Raw genomic sequence first — 17,553 nt, 5'->3', positions numbered from 1 at the left:
GTTACAGCTTATGACAGGTTGTGTCAACAGGGCTCTATGTCTTACTGTCAAAATGTCACATTGCTGTTTAATTTCATTGTATTAGCAAATGTCTGCACGCTCAGCGTCCTGTAGAGGATGAGTTGGGTTGTCCTCCCTCTCCTCACCTTAATTTTTCCCTTTCCTAAAACCAACAGCTCTGAAATTGTGCAATGCCGGACTATACTTTGCTATCAGTTTCATGATTCAGAATGTCCCACAGCAACACATTTATTACAGTAAAAGCAAAGTTATCAGGTGCTGAAAGAAGATGTGGGCTGGTGTGCTGACTCATCACTCCCACAGCGGTGCAAAAAGACAATCCGCATGTCCCAACTTCCCTTATCTAGAATCCTATTTGTTCATGGGTTTTATTTTGTCAAGTGTTTCTGTGTGATTGAGTAACACACCCATTTATCTTCTCCACTGCTTAATCCAACCGAGGGTCGTGAGGCGCTGACTATGGACGAGGGCAGGGACAGGTCACCAATCCATCACAGGGCAAACACATAGACACACACGTTCACATTTCAGACCGACGGGCAACACACGTTTTGGACGATGTGTGTAAGCTTGAGTACCAGGTGAAAACCCCTGCAGGCAACGTTCACACAAAAAGCCCAAGATCTAACTGAGAATCATCACATTATGGGAGAAGACTAACTAAAACACCAGTGTGTTTCTCCTGTGTAATATTGTTTTCTTTGCCTTTACCAACAGGTCGCAGGAGTTTAGTGATTTTCTGAAGAAATGTTTGGACAAGAACCCAGAGAGTCGACCAACTGCAGTGCAACTCATGGAGGTGAGTCCTGCTGCAGTGTGCGCAGTTATAATACAGCTGAACTTTGACAGACCGTGGTACATTGTCCTCTGTCTTACTTTTTATCTCGCAGTTGCACACACACACATACACACATACACACACAGCAATTTAATCTTCTATTTTTGGAGCTGAATGAAGTGATCTATGCAAGGGAAGTGAGCCGCGCCCTGTGGAGGGCACAGACTAGTGATCAGGAACAGTCCAGTAGGTGTACAAAAGTGGGCAACAAATCAAACAAGCATTTAAAGAGTCGGATTACACAAGAAGCTGAGAAAGTTAAGTGAAGGAAAGTCACGGCTTCAAGGATCATCTGAGAGGTTTCACGATGGAGGTTTCGTTACTTGAGAAAATGAGAGTAATCGTCCTCAAAATAGCTGCCTGTCTTGTTTCTTTATGCTTCCAGTGCAATGACACTGACAGGAAAGGGAAACACAAATGTTTACACACAAGCCCATCAGGAATATTCCTGAAGGAGTGGCTTATGACAGTTGTCCTCTCTCTCTCAAAAAAAAAAGCATGCCACTATGTAAGGATGCTTGTCAAAGTCCAGAATCCAAAAACGAGGAATGTGAGAAATGGTGAACTGGGTGTGGATTAAAGAACAAGAGCTGTCTATTAAAATGCAGAACCTCAGCTTCCTGTCTGTAACCCACAGCTGAGGGAATGCCAGCTATTTACATTTTTACTCCCAGCCAATAGTGTGTCTGGATCTCCCTCAGCTTGCCATCTCTGGCCAATTGGAGAGAGGCAGAGATGAAATTTCTAGACCCTGAGCCCACTGGGAATCCTGCATGTGCTCTCCAGTGGGGGGAAAAGAGACGGGCGCGGTCAGCTTTTTGGTGCCGTGCTGGAGGTTTTAGATGTTTATCGTGCCTGCTGCTTCAAACGGCTGGAGATAGCTGTGCAGTGATGCCATTTTATTCTGCTATGCAATGACTTGTTGAATGACTTTCAGCGAACTGAAGTCTGACCTAAAACTTTGTTACATGCACTGTTGGTGACTTCCACTCAGTGGGATGAATTCATGTGGAAAGCAAATGTTGCGAGTGAACTGAGAGATTTCTCATGAATCTTAGATATGAGTCTCTGTAGTGGAGGCTAAAATATGAGGTGTGTGACTTTGTTAAAACAGGAAATAAGAGGTCAAAGCTTAATACTGTCAGTCAGTGTGGATTTCATGGAAAAAGTATGCTGCTTTATAGAAAACAGGAACAGTTATTTGAGGTTTTAAGCATTTTATTTTAGCATCAATCTTTCTGTTCCACTGGATTCCTGTCTGCTTTACTCGTGTTGGGTCAAAACAAGGTCAATTTTAACACCTTTAGCCCAGCAATGACTTCAATCTGATTGCACCCTTTACTTTCAAACCAGAATCTTAACCTCTTTTCAAAGATGTGATAAACAAACCAACTCAGGGTTTAAAATGACAATTTGTCCGTGCAGAAACACCCAACCACCACTGCCCTCTGCTACACAGGTGAACCTGCCCTTCTACAGCCACCCATATTGTTCCCATTTAACCTTTTCACGCCCAGCTATGCATGGCAAATCTCTCATCTCTCTAGTTAGAATGAAAGCAAAACTTAAGAGAGGACATAAGCGCCACAGATCCACATCTTGATCCATGCTGTCTGTAATTTTTTTTTTGTTTTTTTCAAACTGAATTTACCCTCTCCCTTTGAATTGCCATGTCTGTGTTTAGCTGGAGTCTGTGAGGTCTTCTCTATTTAGTCATTTGACAACTTCGAAGCTATCTGCTATCCTCATTTATTTGTTATATTTATTTTCTTTAACAAGAGAATCCTGGCCAAATGTTGAAGAATGTAAAAGCGGGGATGATCATTTCTCAAGTCCGTTAGACATTCTAACCATTTGATCCCGAACTCAGAATCTTCAATGACTCGGTCAGGGATGTTATTGTGTTGTTTTGCATGTTTTTTGTGGTAGTTCTCATTGTGATATTTCTGTATAGTGAAAGCTTGTAAAGGTGCTTTCCAAGCAGTAAGTGTATACTGTAAAAATTAAGCTGTTATCTTTGTTTGTATCGAATGCATCTTTTCCACAATTTGTTTTTCGATACATCATTTCCCATTGACCCAGTCAGCGACGGCGAGAGGACATATATGGCCGGCGAGCCAAAAATGAAAAGTAGTAGGCTTAGTGGTATTTATTTGGACTGTGTCTCTGTGTGATCAGTTTTAATTTACAGTTTTGTGTACAGCGGGAATGGATTTTGTAATTGTTTTTACAAGTCTAGTTGTGAGTAGTGATTTTTAGCATTTATTTCTTAGATTGTAGTATGTATGTGTGGAAAATATCAGCATTGTTGCCTCTATATAAAAAATCTGCAAATCTGCACCCTTCCTCTGGTTGTCACTGTTTTTACAAAGCTTTTTTAGCTTTATTAGCTTGAATATTTTCCATACTCCACTTCTATTTTCACGATTGATCTGCTGATGGTTGAATGTCACTCAGCATGTACACTACTCATTAAGTAATAGCTGACTCTTGTTTGTCACCTGAGAAGCTAAATGCTAATGCAACAACAAGACACGCACGCACACTCCCAACTTGTGCAAACTTCATGGTTCACTACCACTTGTAGCCCTTTCCCTTTGTCAGCTGCTGCAGTTAAATTACACAGTAGTGTAGAGCATCTGAATAATTGATGGCCAGCCTTTTATCTCAGCTGCACTCGGCGCTTTATTCTCTGTTGTGTCCTTGGGTTCAACAGATACTTTCTCTGTAAATGTTGGATAGAAATATAGTTTGCTATTTTCAGAGGATGATGTTCTATTTAACTATTGCATTTAACATTTTAGAGGCTGTATCTTTGTTGCTGCTCAGGAACTGTCCAGTGGCAGATGTATACAACATTGAAAGCTTCTTTACAGCTTTGCCTCATTAGAGTTTGGTTTTATTATCTTCTTTCCACTGGTCACCCTTTGAGCTGTGTAATTTCCTCATCTTTTCCCAGCTTCAGTCTTTTCTAACTCAAGACTGTCTCATCTGCTTTACTGTGACCACAGCTTTATAGACACTGTTGTGACTTTATGACGCTTTTAACAATCCTGTAATTGTTATTTGTAGTGGAAGTAGTTTTACTCTGATCCAGGCATAATTACTTCTATTGCATACAACACATTTTGTTAGACTTGTGTTTGAAGGAAGTCTTTTCGGCTTCTCTCTTTGTACAGGCAGATTATTTAAAAGATCTTTAACTTCTCACACATTAAGATTAAATCTAATCTCATGCTGCGAGTCACACTCAAAGTTAAACCCCAATATCTGATTTTTAAAAGATGATTTTGGAAGCTTAATCCATTGGAAAGAAAATTGTTTTCTTTTTAGAAGTTTTTATGTGAACATAATATCATAAAGTTTGTATTTTAAACTTTTTAATGAAATAATAAAATGTACCCTCAATCTTGTCACTATTTCATCAATATCATTTCCTTCTCTTTTACATTATTGTTAATATTTTGTTCAATTTCTTCCAAAGAATTGTTACAAATCCTTAATCTGACTGATTCTAAACCCAAATATCCTCCTCTCTTCTCTGACCTGTGTCCACAGCACCCCTTCGTGAGATCTGTGACGTCCAACCGTCCACTCAGAGAGCTGGTGGCCGAGGCGAAGGCTGAGGTCATGGAGGAAATAGAAGACAATAGAGAGGAAGGAGAGGAGGACGACGCCATGGAGCTCACTGGGGTACCAAACCTGGATTCTTTTTTTTTTTCACTTTTCAATTCATTTATTTTCTTTTTGTTGTCATTGTTTTACAAAAAAAGCCGGGGACTCCCCTTTCTTCCATTCACTTTTCTCTTAAACGGTTGTAATTTGATTCCCACTAAAACCACTGGCCCACACTTTAGCAGCGACGCTTTGTTTAACAACTCCAGTTAATCTATTTTTTTCTAAAGAAATAGCCTGAAAGTTAGTGCCATTAAGATTAAAGACAAGAAATGCTCCTGCTAGTTTGTGTCTACTGAAAATTCACAGAAAATCCTTGTTTGGTGATCAGTGCACTTATTTTTGGGTTAGTCCTCCCGCTCAATTAAACATCCTCAGAGGACATATGATTAGAAAGTAAAGTATTATTAGAGTGCAGTTTACCGTCTGCCCTCTGCACAAACAAAGGAACAGAAACCGGAACACAAGTATTCACGCACACCCTCACAATGTTTAAATATAGGTGCCGTGTTTGGCCTCGCTCCTGTATAGAAACGAACATCATCTCACAACCTTACATGGAGTGAGTCACTTATTGTTTTGTTAACACTGTAAATTTTCCAAACAGCCATTCAGGATCTGTGGTAGATCCTTCCCACAAATTACTAACATGGTGCCAGAGTAAAACAAATGTGTTGATCATGGATTTTTTTGTTCCTTGGAGATTGTTTTCCCCGCTTATCTCTTCCTCTGCTAATGTCAACAGTTTATGTGACGACTTCCCAATTATTGATGTGAATAACTTGGATCCTGTACAGTTTGACAGGCCTTACATCCTGCAACTTTAGTAACTTAAGAGTTTACTTGACAAGTTTTGGGGTTATGTCGACAAGTGGAAAATTAGGTATTTAGATATTATTAGATTTATTTCCATCGCTTTGCTTTTATGCATCTATTATAGATTTAACAAGTGATGTGGATCTCAACACAATCTGATAGGTGGATTTGATACTTTCAGGTTAGGATTAGGATTTCATGGCAATGTGTTATTAATGGTGGGATTTGCTTTATTTGGTGGATTTTTATGATTCTTTTTGCTTTATGACTTTGTTAAGGTCCAGAATAATTGTCGACTTTCCTAGTTTTACACATTATAAGCCTATAAAACAGTTCTTCTACAATAAAGATCTGTTGAAGAACAGTTCAACTGTTTGAAGTTGTAGATTGTAGATTACCACTACTTACTGCACAGTGCAAGGTTTAAAACGCAAAAAGTTGAATAAATTACAGTTTGCTACTGCACTACTATTGTTTGGACTCCCAGATTTATATACATTCACTAAGTATATTTATTTACTTTGAAAAACAGTGGCTATCCAAGCGACTGATCCGAGAATGTGGGCTTCACTGACTCCATCAATCCACTCAGTATCTGAGTGTTATACTTCCACAAACAGACGTTCATGCTTGTACACATACAGCAACATTTTGACACTTACAGTTACAAAGAAGCTGAAAGGCAGCCAAGCAGTTACCCAGTTGTTTATGTCTTCCTATATATCAGACGCAGCCGGCGCACAATGTTCGCTGAGGCAGTGGGGAGGCTGAGCACCATAGAGATGTGGTGTTATTTACCTCAAGTGGAAATGGTATTTAGAATGCAGAACTGCTCAGTTTAACCGAGAACTGTGGGCATACAAATTAGTTGATTTTATAATTACAGACCAAAGTGTTTGTGTCTAACTCATCTGAACATTTTCACAAGTGAATGTTGCTGGGGAAAGTAAGACTCACGTTTTAAATTCATATCATTACAGCTAAAAGTTGAAGCTTCTTTTGGCCACTGATGTTTTTGTCCATATTTTAGTCATATGATAGTGAGTTGATAATTTTATGGGCCACATTTGTATGTATCAAGGGGTTACTGTTTCCAAATGACTTCATTTTTGCACATGTTTGTGAAATAATTAACTTGTTTTTTTCCTCAATGTGCTATTTTTCCTATTCTAATTACCTTGCAATTATATGTTGTGCTTTTAAAAATCATAAAAGCATAAATGCTTTTGTGGTTCAATAGCAGAAAGGTCAAAGATTGTAAACATGTGTTGCTCCATACTAAACAAAACGGGTTGATTGCTGCCTACTTCTGCCATATCTCTGCTAGGAATTGCACAATCTTTCAATACACTTTGACTTATTATCATAAGGAGATGCTGATTTTCTTCTCTATATGTCTACATGTTACTAATTGCAAAGTCGGTTCTGTCCCAGGTAAAAGTACTTGAATGGATGTCCCAAGCAGGAATTTCAGCATTCCCGCTAAACTAAAGGTTTCCTTCACTGCAGGTGAAAAGCCTGAATGACTTTGTCCATTAACATTTGGACTAAAAGCAAAGGTTGAACACATTAACATTTGGGCGACCTCCAGCCACTTCAGTGTTTTGACTTTCCCGTTTTGTCACATCAGTGCGTAACAACACTGCTCTGTTCACTCAGTCGACAGGCAAGGAGCCCTGCCAGACGAGTCAGACCAGTTTGGAAGGAGACCAGTCCACGGACACTCCGAGTCCCACCACACCCTCCCCAACCACGCCGATACCTTTACCCAGGAAGGAGGCCGAGCCAGACACGCCAACGGTGGAGCAGCCAGGCCCGGTCATGGGGCTCCCAGTTCCCGTGCCACGACAGGATCCCCCTCCGAAAGATTCAGAGGAGGTGGAGTCTGACAAATGTGAGAGCGAGGCCTCAACCAAGACCTCCAGCTCAGACTCCGGCATCGAGGATGGGAAGAGCACACCCACGATGGAGGAGGAAAAGGTGCTGTAAGAATATGTTGCCAAAATCACTCTATTGGATCATTTTAGTTCTAACACTTGCTGTCATTCCAAAGGTGGCTGTAGGGACCCCGGTGACTGAACATCCACCATCTCTTCCTCAAAACGAGGCTTCTGAAGAACATGTTGACATCATTATAGACTCAGGGAAACCAGAGTTGCCTAAACTCCCGGTGAAAGAAAGCGACAGTAAAGCGAATGGAGAGTTACCAGCTGCTAGCTCAAGTCCTATCGTAACTCCTACCCCCAGTTCCACTTCGTCCCCCGCCCCTACACCAGTGCCAAGACCACGTTCTGGGTTAAACGACCACCTCACCAAAGGTACCCCGGAGCGGACATTGATAGGGGGAAACATTGAGACAATCACGCCCTATATCAACGGTGGAATGAAAGACAAGCGCAATTCATTGGCAGGCAGCATGATGTCAGAGACCATGGACATGTCTATGCACAAGGAGAGCATCTCGCTGTATGCAAGGGTGAGTCGAAAAAAAAAAAAAAAAGATTGCCTTTTTTCTGTCTATTCACTTCTTCAGACTCCTCATCTGAATGCCAAGTAGAATAAGGAAAATGACCCTAAAAAAAACCTTTTAAAGCAGCGAAGATAAATGTAGTCAATCACAGCTTTAGAGTGAAATAAAGCCGTATTAAAGACTTAGAGATGCAGTTCTGTACTTCTGAAGGAAAAGCTCCTCCTTGGAAAAAAGTATGTCTTTGGAACTGTAGAGGAACTGAAAGTGCATTGTGTTGTGTTTTGGGGTGTGGGTGGTAACCATCTGAAACAGAAGGCTGCCTGTCTCCCATTAAGTTTGCACTTGAGAATGATACAAAGAATGATACAAACGAAGATTCTTAAACTCTGAGTCATGAAGTTGTAATGTATTTATTTCCTTTTTAGAACTGGTACTTAAGGTGGATATGGCTTTATTTTGCGAGCCTGTACTGAATCATTGGCAAACATTTTAAATAGCTTAAACATTTGACACAAATTGAAAGTTTTATTGGCCATTACCAAAAGTTATTTCTCTGAACCCACAAAGGAAGATTTATCTTGTCTTAATCAACAAATTTGTCCTGGACAGCTGTTATGAGGAGGAATGTTCGGAAGTCAGACGAGAAGCCAAAATTGCAACACTTTCCATTCATCAGGACCAGTGGTGCCCTTTGTGTGGGCACAGTTCAGCATTCACTATTGTGGACGGACATTTCTATGAAGCTCATTGTCACTCAGTGGCTTCTGGTGGCTTATAGACTGATCAGGATTGAAGCCCCACTGACTGGGCATGAAGTAATGTCCGTTAATGACATGTCGAGTTGTTTTCTTTCCAGTGAGAGAATGAACAAGCTTTGTGTGGGTATCGAGCAAGTGCAGTTTTCTGCATGAGTGAAGGACTGCGAAAGCATCAGTGTGTGCATGTGCTCATGAATCCATCTTTATGTGGAGGACAACTGCGTGTGCAATCCTATGAATTAAAAGTAATTGGAAGATGGCAGAGTCGCACGTCACGCAATTGAGCAGCTAGGCAACTGAATAACCTACACATCCTTCGGTGTCAGTGTGTATAATTACCAGTGCGTCAAAAGAAAGGAAAAGATTTATTGCCACTGTACATGTCACTTTGGAGGAAATGGAATCAGCCGCACAGAACAGTGCAAATATCTCATCAATTATGACAGGAAGGCTCACTAAACCTCGATGAAGTCTGTTTTCTCAGCTGCAGTGCCTCAATATATTTTCCTTACTATATCAAAAGGGGTTCAGTCTGTCATTATGTTCTTGCTTTCCTTTTGGCAACTTTTTCATGTTTTTCATATGTTCTTGACGTCAATCTCATACTGCCCATGATTGTAAGACCTGTTATAGAACTCATGGATGAAGATTTAGGCTTTTTCACAACCCATCAGGTTAATTCCAGGAGCCGGTAAAGCATTTTAAATCCAAGTTTTCACAAAAGGGAAGCGCAAGATTTGAGTAAATAAGACACGTGTTGGTTATAGATTCCTGAGCAGCCAGGCCACATGGTGTCATATTTTGTTGATGAGGCCATGTTGTTTAAATGTTCTTCCTGCATGATGACAGATGGAGCAGCTTGTTGCAGTCGAACCTGATTGACTGGAATATTGGTGCCTTTGTCACAGTCACAGACACACAGTTGCTATTCTTCAGCCCTGATACAAAATTTACTTTAACAAGTAAAAAAAACAAACATTCATTTAACTATTATAGCTTATTTATGTCCGAAGGAGCTAAAATACTGTGACAATTGAGATTGATGACAGGAATTTCAAAAAATAGGCATCGAGATAATGAGTTTGGAGATTTTTGTTGGCCACTCTGGCTGAAGCTGAAAGCAAAAGTAGTTCCAAGTACCTATAGAACAAAGATTGTCGAGAGTTTTCCTGCAGAAAAACGTAAAACTCCAGTGAATGTAATATGTACATTTTTGTGGCCTTTGATCTTCTTTGCCAGGACTTTTCAAGCAAGACTCTGAAGCGCACCAGAAAGTTTGTTATTGATGGTGTGGAAGTGAGTGTGACCACCTCTAAGATCATCAGGGATGATGAGAAGAAAGACGAGGAAATGAGATTCCTGAGGTATGTTGAAACACTGCATTTAGATTTCGTTTTTGTCCTTGCAGCATTGTCTGTTAATGAAAGTAATGGTATCGTGAGTCTATTCTTGACATGAAGTAAACGCCTGTTGAATGTCGGTCTTAGTGGAGTCACTATTTAAGGTATCCTGCTTTGCTCCCCCAGAGGGTAAAACACATAAATAGCTCAATTGTTTTGGGAAAAAGACTAATTTAGTTTATGGGTTTAGGTTAGAATAGTCTCTGAAGTCACTTCAAGGTTAAAGTGCTGAATGAGACTATTAGTTTTTATTGTAAAGAATCCACATATCCCAAGTCAAGAATGTACATGGTCACATTGTCTTGTCTTTAAATATCTTCCATACTACTGCAGCCAGAGTCTCTGTGCAATGCTGTTGTCATCTAGTGGCAAGAAGATGTCACTGCATCTGTTACTGAAGCAATGACAAATCAGGACTTCAAATTTTATAAATTAGAGGGGTACTTTAAGAGGCATGCTTAAACAAATTTATTGTGACAGGTTATCCTTGTTTAACTGCAGGAGCACTGTGCTCCCTACCAGTGAGAAGTAGTTTTTCTAAAGATGTCATGAGACTTGCTTATCTTCAACAGAGAGCTTAAAATAACTGACATGCATTTGTGTGCTTAACATTTTCAATTGTGTGTTTAGACGTCAGGAGCTGCGTGAGCTGCGTTTGATGCAGAAGGAAGAGCACCGTGCTCAGGCTACCCTCAACGCCAAACTGGAATCGCAAAGGGAACAAATGCAGAGACGCTGTGATCAAGACATGCATGTGAGCCACGGACAGACGCACCCGTATTTTGCTGAGGCCATTGCAAAAAAAAAGTTTTCATTTACAAAATTGTAGTTTGTCGTGAAATTTAATTTATTCACTTTCATCATCCGGCCAAAGTGGCTTCTCATACAACAAGCTGTTAACCTTCAGTGATTGTGTGCTTTGTTTCCTTTTGGCGTCATAGAGCAAGAAGAAGTACTATGACGGAGAGGTAGAAAATCTGGAAAAGCACCAGAAGCAGACGATTGAGAAAATGGAGTCAGATCACAATGTTAAGCTCAAGGATGAGTCCAAACGTATCAAAGCAGTGCAGGACCGAGAGCACCACAAGTTTCAAGACCAACTCAAGAACCTGAAAAAAGAGGTACATCAGAAACAATATGGCTGAGTTAGAAAATGTGTATAGGTGGGGAGGGGGGTTGTTAAGATTTTAGTTATGATGTTTTGAATCTTCTGTCTTTAGGTAAAGCAGTCTGTAGATAAACTGCCCAGAAGTCAACGTAAAGAATCATTGAAGCAGAAAATGAGTACCTACCAAGAAATGAAGCTCAGAGAGGTATGTCGTTCAGTCAACAACCAGTTTATCACGACTTAACCTGACGCAGAAGATCCAAACATGTTCCAGTCCGTTTGGAACAAACTTATTATTGCCCCCCTTTTTTTTTTTCAAATTGCGTTGCATCTCTCAATTCCCTGTGGATTAGGAGGAGAACTTTTTAAAGGCTCAGAAGACTCACCTGGACTCGACACTGCAGAAGATCATCTCTAACAACAAGAGGGAGATAGCAGAGATGGAGCGAGACTGCCTGGACAAGAAGCAACAGCTGATCCGAGGTACCGCACTTTACATAGTTGCCATTATTACCATCATTAAATGGTTCTCGGCTTGATCTGCGAGATTTTCTATTGGCTTTTTTATGACTCATCGCATTTTAATGTTCAGATCGTGAAGCTGCGCTATGGGACATGGAGGAGAAGAACCTCTATGAGAGACACCAGTTACTGAAGCAGCAGATGAAAGATCAGTACTTTCTCCAGAGGCATCAACTTCTCAAGAAACACGAGAAGGTAAACTAGTGGATGACACACACAATCAATATTTTGCAATCCTTTTTTGTGTCCCGACGATCATGGGCTAAGAATGGTCTTTTCCATCTCGCCACAGGAGCAAGAGCAGATGCAGTGCTACAATCAGCGAATGATTGAGATCCATAAAGCGCGGCAGCAGCAAGAGAAGAGCCGGCTGCCCAAGATTCAGCGCAGCGAGGCGAAGACCCGCATGGCCATGTTCAAGAAGAGCCTCCGCATTAACTCCACAGGAAGCTCATCAGAGGACCGAGACAAGATCAAAATGGTAGCATGGGCAGGGTTTTTTTTAAAATTATTATTATTATCAGTTGGTTTTTTTTTTTCATCTATTTAACTGTAAAGTTAATCTTTCAGTACCTCACTCTCTTGGTGTCTTTCCAGTTTTCTCAGCAGGAGGAGAAGCGGCAGAAAGCAGAGCGGCTGCACCAGCAGCAAAAACATGAGAACCAGATGAGGGAGTTGGTTGGTCAGTGTGAAAGCAACATCAGAGAGCTACAGCAGCTGCAGGTGGGTGAAGCCAAACTTCCATTCTGCTACCATCTTGTAGAATTTTATTTTTCCCTCTCTGAGAAAATTTACATGAGCTTGTTTCGCCTGTACAGAATGAGAAATGTCACCTGCTCATCGAGAATGAGACTCAGAGGCTGAAGTTTTTGGACGAGCAGCACAACCAGCTGTTGAAGGACTGGAGGGATCATTTGAAACCAAGGAAGAAGGTAACTATGTCTCCAAACAACTTGTGATTTAAATCCCAGTTTAAAGGCCTCTGTGGTTGCTTTCTACAAAACAAATTCACTCAAACTAACCCTAACTTTTTTTTTTCATTTTATTCCATATTGTATTTCAACTTCTACATATACTTTTTACATTAGACATAAACTTCAGCATTTGACACAATCTTTTCATTTTCTATCTTATTCATAAAAATCCATATACAGCATCTCAAATTATAGATGTAGTTATCACAATGACATTTTAAGAATGCCTGAGTGTGAAAATAATTAACTTTTAATATTTTTTTCTCTTTTGATTTGCACCAAATGGTCAAAGCACCTAAGCAGGGTTGAGCCACATTTAAAGTACTGAAAAATGTATGATGAGTGATACATTTCTTTGAGTGAGAAGTCAAATGGATTAACATGAAAGCATTTGCCAGCATCATAAATGTGCTAAAACAAAATATTGTACATGTGTTGTACAAACTTAACTCATATGAACAAACAGCAATGCAAACAAAAGTGAATTCACTGCGGCAGCCCGCTGCTCCTGGTGTGAGTAGTTAAGGGAAGAGGAGGAGTCGAAGGAATCTCTCTGAAGGGAGTCAAATAAATTAATGGAGTTATCTTCTATATTATAAATAATTATAAGCAAATAAAGCTCATTATGTGCATAATCCTTCTTCAGACTTCTTGGTTCTGCTTGTCTAGTGTATCTCTAACCTTATGTTGATAAACAAAGTTCAAAGGTCTAAATTATCAGTGTCATATTGCTGTTGGCAAGATGCCAAGAACATTTTATCAACTGTTTACACCATTGCATAGTAGGTGTAACCTTTTGTCTTGTTTGGGTTGTTATACAGTAATGATGTAGGGGGGGGGATGGCAAATATGTAAACAATGAAGGCAGAGTACAGTTTAATACATGTGTGAATGACAGAGGCAATGAGTGGTTTCAGGGTCACCACTGGTAGACTGGGGTTCGATCATTATCGTATCACATAAAACACAGGACTATACAATCTCCCTTCACAACATTAAAGAACAAATAAAGGGAACAAATAAGGGAATAAATTGAATATTGGTCCTGCATGTTGAATAAATGTTTTTTTGGAGAGGTAGCCTCACACATATTTCGGTCTCCACCCTTCCAGGCCCTCGAAGATGAGCTCAACATGAAGAAGAGGGAACAGGAGGCTTTCTTCAAGATGCCCGAGACCTCTGATTGCCTGAACCCAAGTTCTCCGAATAAACTCTCCAAGTTTGTGCCTTACCAAGAGTCTTACAACACATAAAAGCTCCACAATCTCTTGTCTCCACTTATCAGAACAAAAACCTTGAGGTTGGCATGCGTTTACATCATCCGCTGCCTCATTATTAACGTGCTCAACCAGCAATGGCAGATAATCTTTCCCTCCTTTCGGTTTCATTATGAATTTAGTTAATATATTTATGTTTTAATGTATGCTCTATTATAGTATTTGATCCACACATCTCACATGCTATATATCTGCTCCTTTACAGTGTTTTTATTTCCATTATCTCCTTAAGGCTAACTCTTGATGCTCACTATTGCAACATAAGCATAAATAGCTTTTTGTTTTTTTATTATTATTTTGGGTGAGCTGGTACCAAAATTGGTTCTTTTAATTAGTTATATTAACAAAAGTTATCCCAGGACTTTATTTTTCTATGATGGGAAAGAATGAGAATTGTTGAGATGATTGTTTATCCCAAATGGTCAGTGCTGTCTTACATATATTCCAGGCTCATATTTTCTTCTTTCTCTCCCACATTTCTCTGCCGTGCCATTTGACACGAGTCACATAGACACCAAAGTCTGGCATTATTTATTTTGATGCAAACCATAAGTCAGATTTCGTATTGTGTATGTTAATTTAATTTCTCTCTTTAACCCGAGGTGTAAAACATGTGCTTCTAATTGTGCATCTTTTTTTTTTTTTTTTTTTTAAGGCTGAGGCTTACTGGAAGTCAATGATTGCTTTGTTTTATGTATTTAGTAGTTAAGCTTTAATAAACAAGGGAAGAAGAATTGTTTTTGGGATAATGTTGCTGTCATTTTCTGTTGGATTTTTACTGTAATATCAGTCACACTGGATGGGAACTGACCAAGCCAAAGTAAAATACTGTTTGTGTGTTTTTGGATGGATGTTCAATAGGGGACTTGGAAGTCTGTATTAATTGTATAATTGTTGAACTGTGTGCGGTAAATAAACTGCCTGCTAACCAACGTGCAATATCACAGGTATGTGTTTGCTAAGCTTAAAGAGGTATATTTTCTTAAACTTTGCCTTCCTTTGCACTGAGAGGGGAAATAATATGTATAGTTAACCCCCCCCCAAAATAGATTTTACAACCTTTTAGTGTCTAATCTGGTTTTTGGAGTACAGCTTTTCATATTATTTCTAAATAGCGGCAACAGATTAATCTGCTGTAAGAAGCCTGGAGCTGTTTAAGTTGGCAGTTAAAGACCCTGTTGCCTTGATGAGAGATGGAAAGTGTGTATTAGAGCTTTTTGGCCTTCAGAGTTGCGCTGAATCAGGTCCACAATCGGGTACAGCTTAATCTCCCTCTTGTGCTCTCGCACAGTATCTTGGAGGTATTTAAATTTGATGTATAAATATTTCTGTTTGACTTCATGTATGTCTTCCTGTCTGCCTCAGTTTACATGACCAAGTTTGAGTGTCAGGGTTGTGAGTGTGAATGAAACTGCGTCAGAAGGAACCACTGTTGTACAAAAAACAAAAACTCCTAATAAATGCAGATTTTCTAATTATTGAATTGTGTTGGAGACTTTTTTTTAATATATATTTAGCATTTTTAATCCAAATGTACTTACAATAGAATCAAATACCATTTAGTTGACCAACAATTACAACAAATATTGTGCGTTGACAAACCAGTGTTCCCTTTACACAGTTGCAGTAAGATCTGAAGAATATTAACTTGGATATGAGCTATTAGATATTAATGTATTTTCAGTTGCAAGTTATTAGTTATTCAGAAATCGTATAATTGTTGCAACAATTTCAAGCTGTTTTTGTTGTCCTGGTGTGGCTGTTGAATTTCAGGTCTGAGTCTACAATTTCCCCCCAGATTTCTACCTTGACTAACATGGAAGCAAGATTAGTGGTGATCTTTAAACTTTCCACTTTGGTGGCCATAAACCATTTCCTCTTTTTTTCTTGGTTGAGCAAAGGTCTGACAAACCCGCTCCTTTATTTTATTGATGCACTTACTCAGCAGGTATAAGGGGCTGTGGTCATTCACTGACTGATACATAGAGCTATGTGTAATCTGCATATTTATGATAGAATGATTTGAGAGGGCATGTAGATCAGGCGTGTCAAACGAGGCCTGTGGGCTAAAACCGGCCCACAAGATACTCAAATCCCTCCGCCAAGCCACAAATGAAATATTATTTATTATTTATTATAGAAACGTTCCTAATATGTGGACACAGAACAATCTGAACTACTGGGGAGGCTGCCATGAAAGCCATGGTGTCAGGGTGAGTTTGTAAAAACGTGCACAATGTAATGGCTATGGAAAATGTTTTGCAGGGCATTTTACTGTATTTAGGACCAGAGGTTTTATTAAAATGACTTGAGAGTGGAGCAATTTTCAATAACAATTCAGTATGGTTTTGTGAAAATAAAAAATCTTTATCATGTGCAGTTTGCATCACAATAAAGAAAAACTTTCAAGCTCAAATTTAGAAGTTATTATGCCACTGTTTTACCAGTCCAACCCAAAATGAAAGCGGGCTGAATATGGTCTCTCAACTCCACCCCTGATGTAGCTGTTAAATATAAGAGGCCCAAGGAGGGAGCCTTGAGGAACTCTCAAGTGATTTTTAGAAACTCTAGATCAGTAATTTCCTATTGATATCGAGTGATCCTTAACTTGCAAGTTTAAATCAATTTAATGTAGTGTCAAAAATAGTTTTTTTTTAAGTGTTAAGCAGTATGTTGTGGACAATTGGGTCAAAAGAAGAACTAAGATCCAGTATCACTAAAATATAGCTGGTATAGGAATTTTTTAATTTGTATTTTTTGTACCATAACCGCTAAATAAAGTCAGTTTTATCTGTGTTGGACTCTCTTGCTCCCTCTGCTCAGCTGGTCTCTTCTTAGAGCTGATTGGTCGAAAGTTGAGTGTCAGTCATCTGCAGCTGCAGGGTCTGACTCACACTACACAGGTGAAAGTCGTTCATCAGCAACGACTGCGGTGCCAGTAGCTCAATGTTCTGTAGCTGTTGCATAGTTATCATGCATTTGTGGATAAAATAAGCTCCTGTCAACAGCCTTTGCTCTGCCTGTAAGGAGGGAATGTCCTTACATCTGCCACATTGTGTGTATCATATTTCAGTTATTTCACCTTTTTTTTTTCCCCAGAAGAGTAATTCTGGAGGTTGCCAGAGGCTACAACCTAAATAATACAGCAAGAGATGAAACATTTGCACATTATAGTCATATACAGGAAGCTTTTTTAGATATATATTTATGACAATTATAAAACATGTAAACCATCGTTTGAAGATGCCTCTGCTAAAAGAACCTCCCCTAAAGACTGCTGCACTACTACAAAACATGCTGTAGGTATAGAAATGGCTTCAGTTTACTGCTATCAATACTCTATACAAGCTCGTTGTTGGAAATTAACCTTGAGCAAATGAACTAAGAATTAAATGTATTTTCTTTCAACTTAAGGCTATTAGTAGGACACCAAGACAAAATTGTTTCTCACTTCCAAACATGCCACAGTCTAGTGACCCCATGTGTGGGACTTTTATATAGCAGAATTATCATTATTCATCACATGTAGAAAGATGAATTATACCAAACAACAGTATTTATTTAGCATGACACCTTTCAACTTTATAAAGTTTATTTAAAATGAGTCACTACAATGTTTAGATTGACATTTCAACAATTACACAAGACGTATCATTAGTGTGCACATCACTACATTCTTCACAGTGATTTGTGA

General features: G+C 39.4%; 1 protein-coding gene across 1 annotated transcript in view; it reads left to right on the top strand.

Moving 5' to 3' along the window:
- The window catches only part of stk10 (serine/threonine kinase 10), a 36,074-nt gene extending 20,743 nt beyond the window's left edge, over positions 1–15,331 (top strand). Inside the window, exons 7-20 of the mRNA XM_080509153.1 lie at positions 739–820; positions 4,418–4,552; positions 7,010–7,330; positions 7,404–7,826; positions 9,818–9,942; positions 10,609–10,732; positions 10,920–11,099; positions 11,199–11,291; positions 11,440–11,569; positions 11,679–11,803; positions 11,901–12,089; positions 12,206–12,331; positions 12,427–12,540; positions 13,695–15,331. Coding sequence (XP_080365279.1) covers positions 739–820; positions 4,418–4,552; positions 7,010–7,330; positions 7,404–7,826; positions 9,818–9,942; positions 10,609–10,732; positions 10,920–11,099; positions 11,199–11,291; positions 11,440–11,569; positions 11,679–11,803; positions 11,901–12,089; positions 12,206–12,331; positions 12,427–12,540; positions 13,695–13,835 — 2,308 coding nt within the window. The 3' untranslated portion in view covers positions 13,836–15,331. The remainder of the gene's footprint in view (positions 1–738; positions 821–4,417; positions 4,553–7,009; positions 7,331–7,403; positions 7,827–9,817; positions 9,943–10,608; positions 10,733–10,919; positions 11,100–11,198; positions 11,292–11,439; positions 11,570–11,678; positions 11,804–11,900; positions 12,090–12,205; positions 12,332–12,426; positions 12,541–13,694) is intronic.
- The last annotated feature ends 2,222 nt before the right edge of the window (positions 15,332–17,553 follow it).

The sequence above is a fragment of the Blennius ocellaris genome, assembly GCF_963422515.1.
Source record: "Blennius ocellaris genome assembly, chromosome: 14".
NCBI classification, from domain to species: domain Eukaryota; kingdom Metazoa; phylum Chordata; class Actinopteri; order Blenniiformes; family Blenniidae; genus Blennius; species Blennius ocellaris.
The sequence above is the reverse complement of the archived record's forward strand: the minus strand, read 5'-3'. Positions and strand labels throughout refer to the sequence as shown.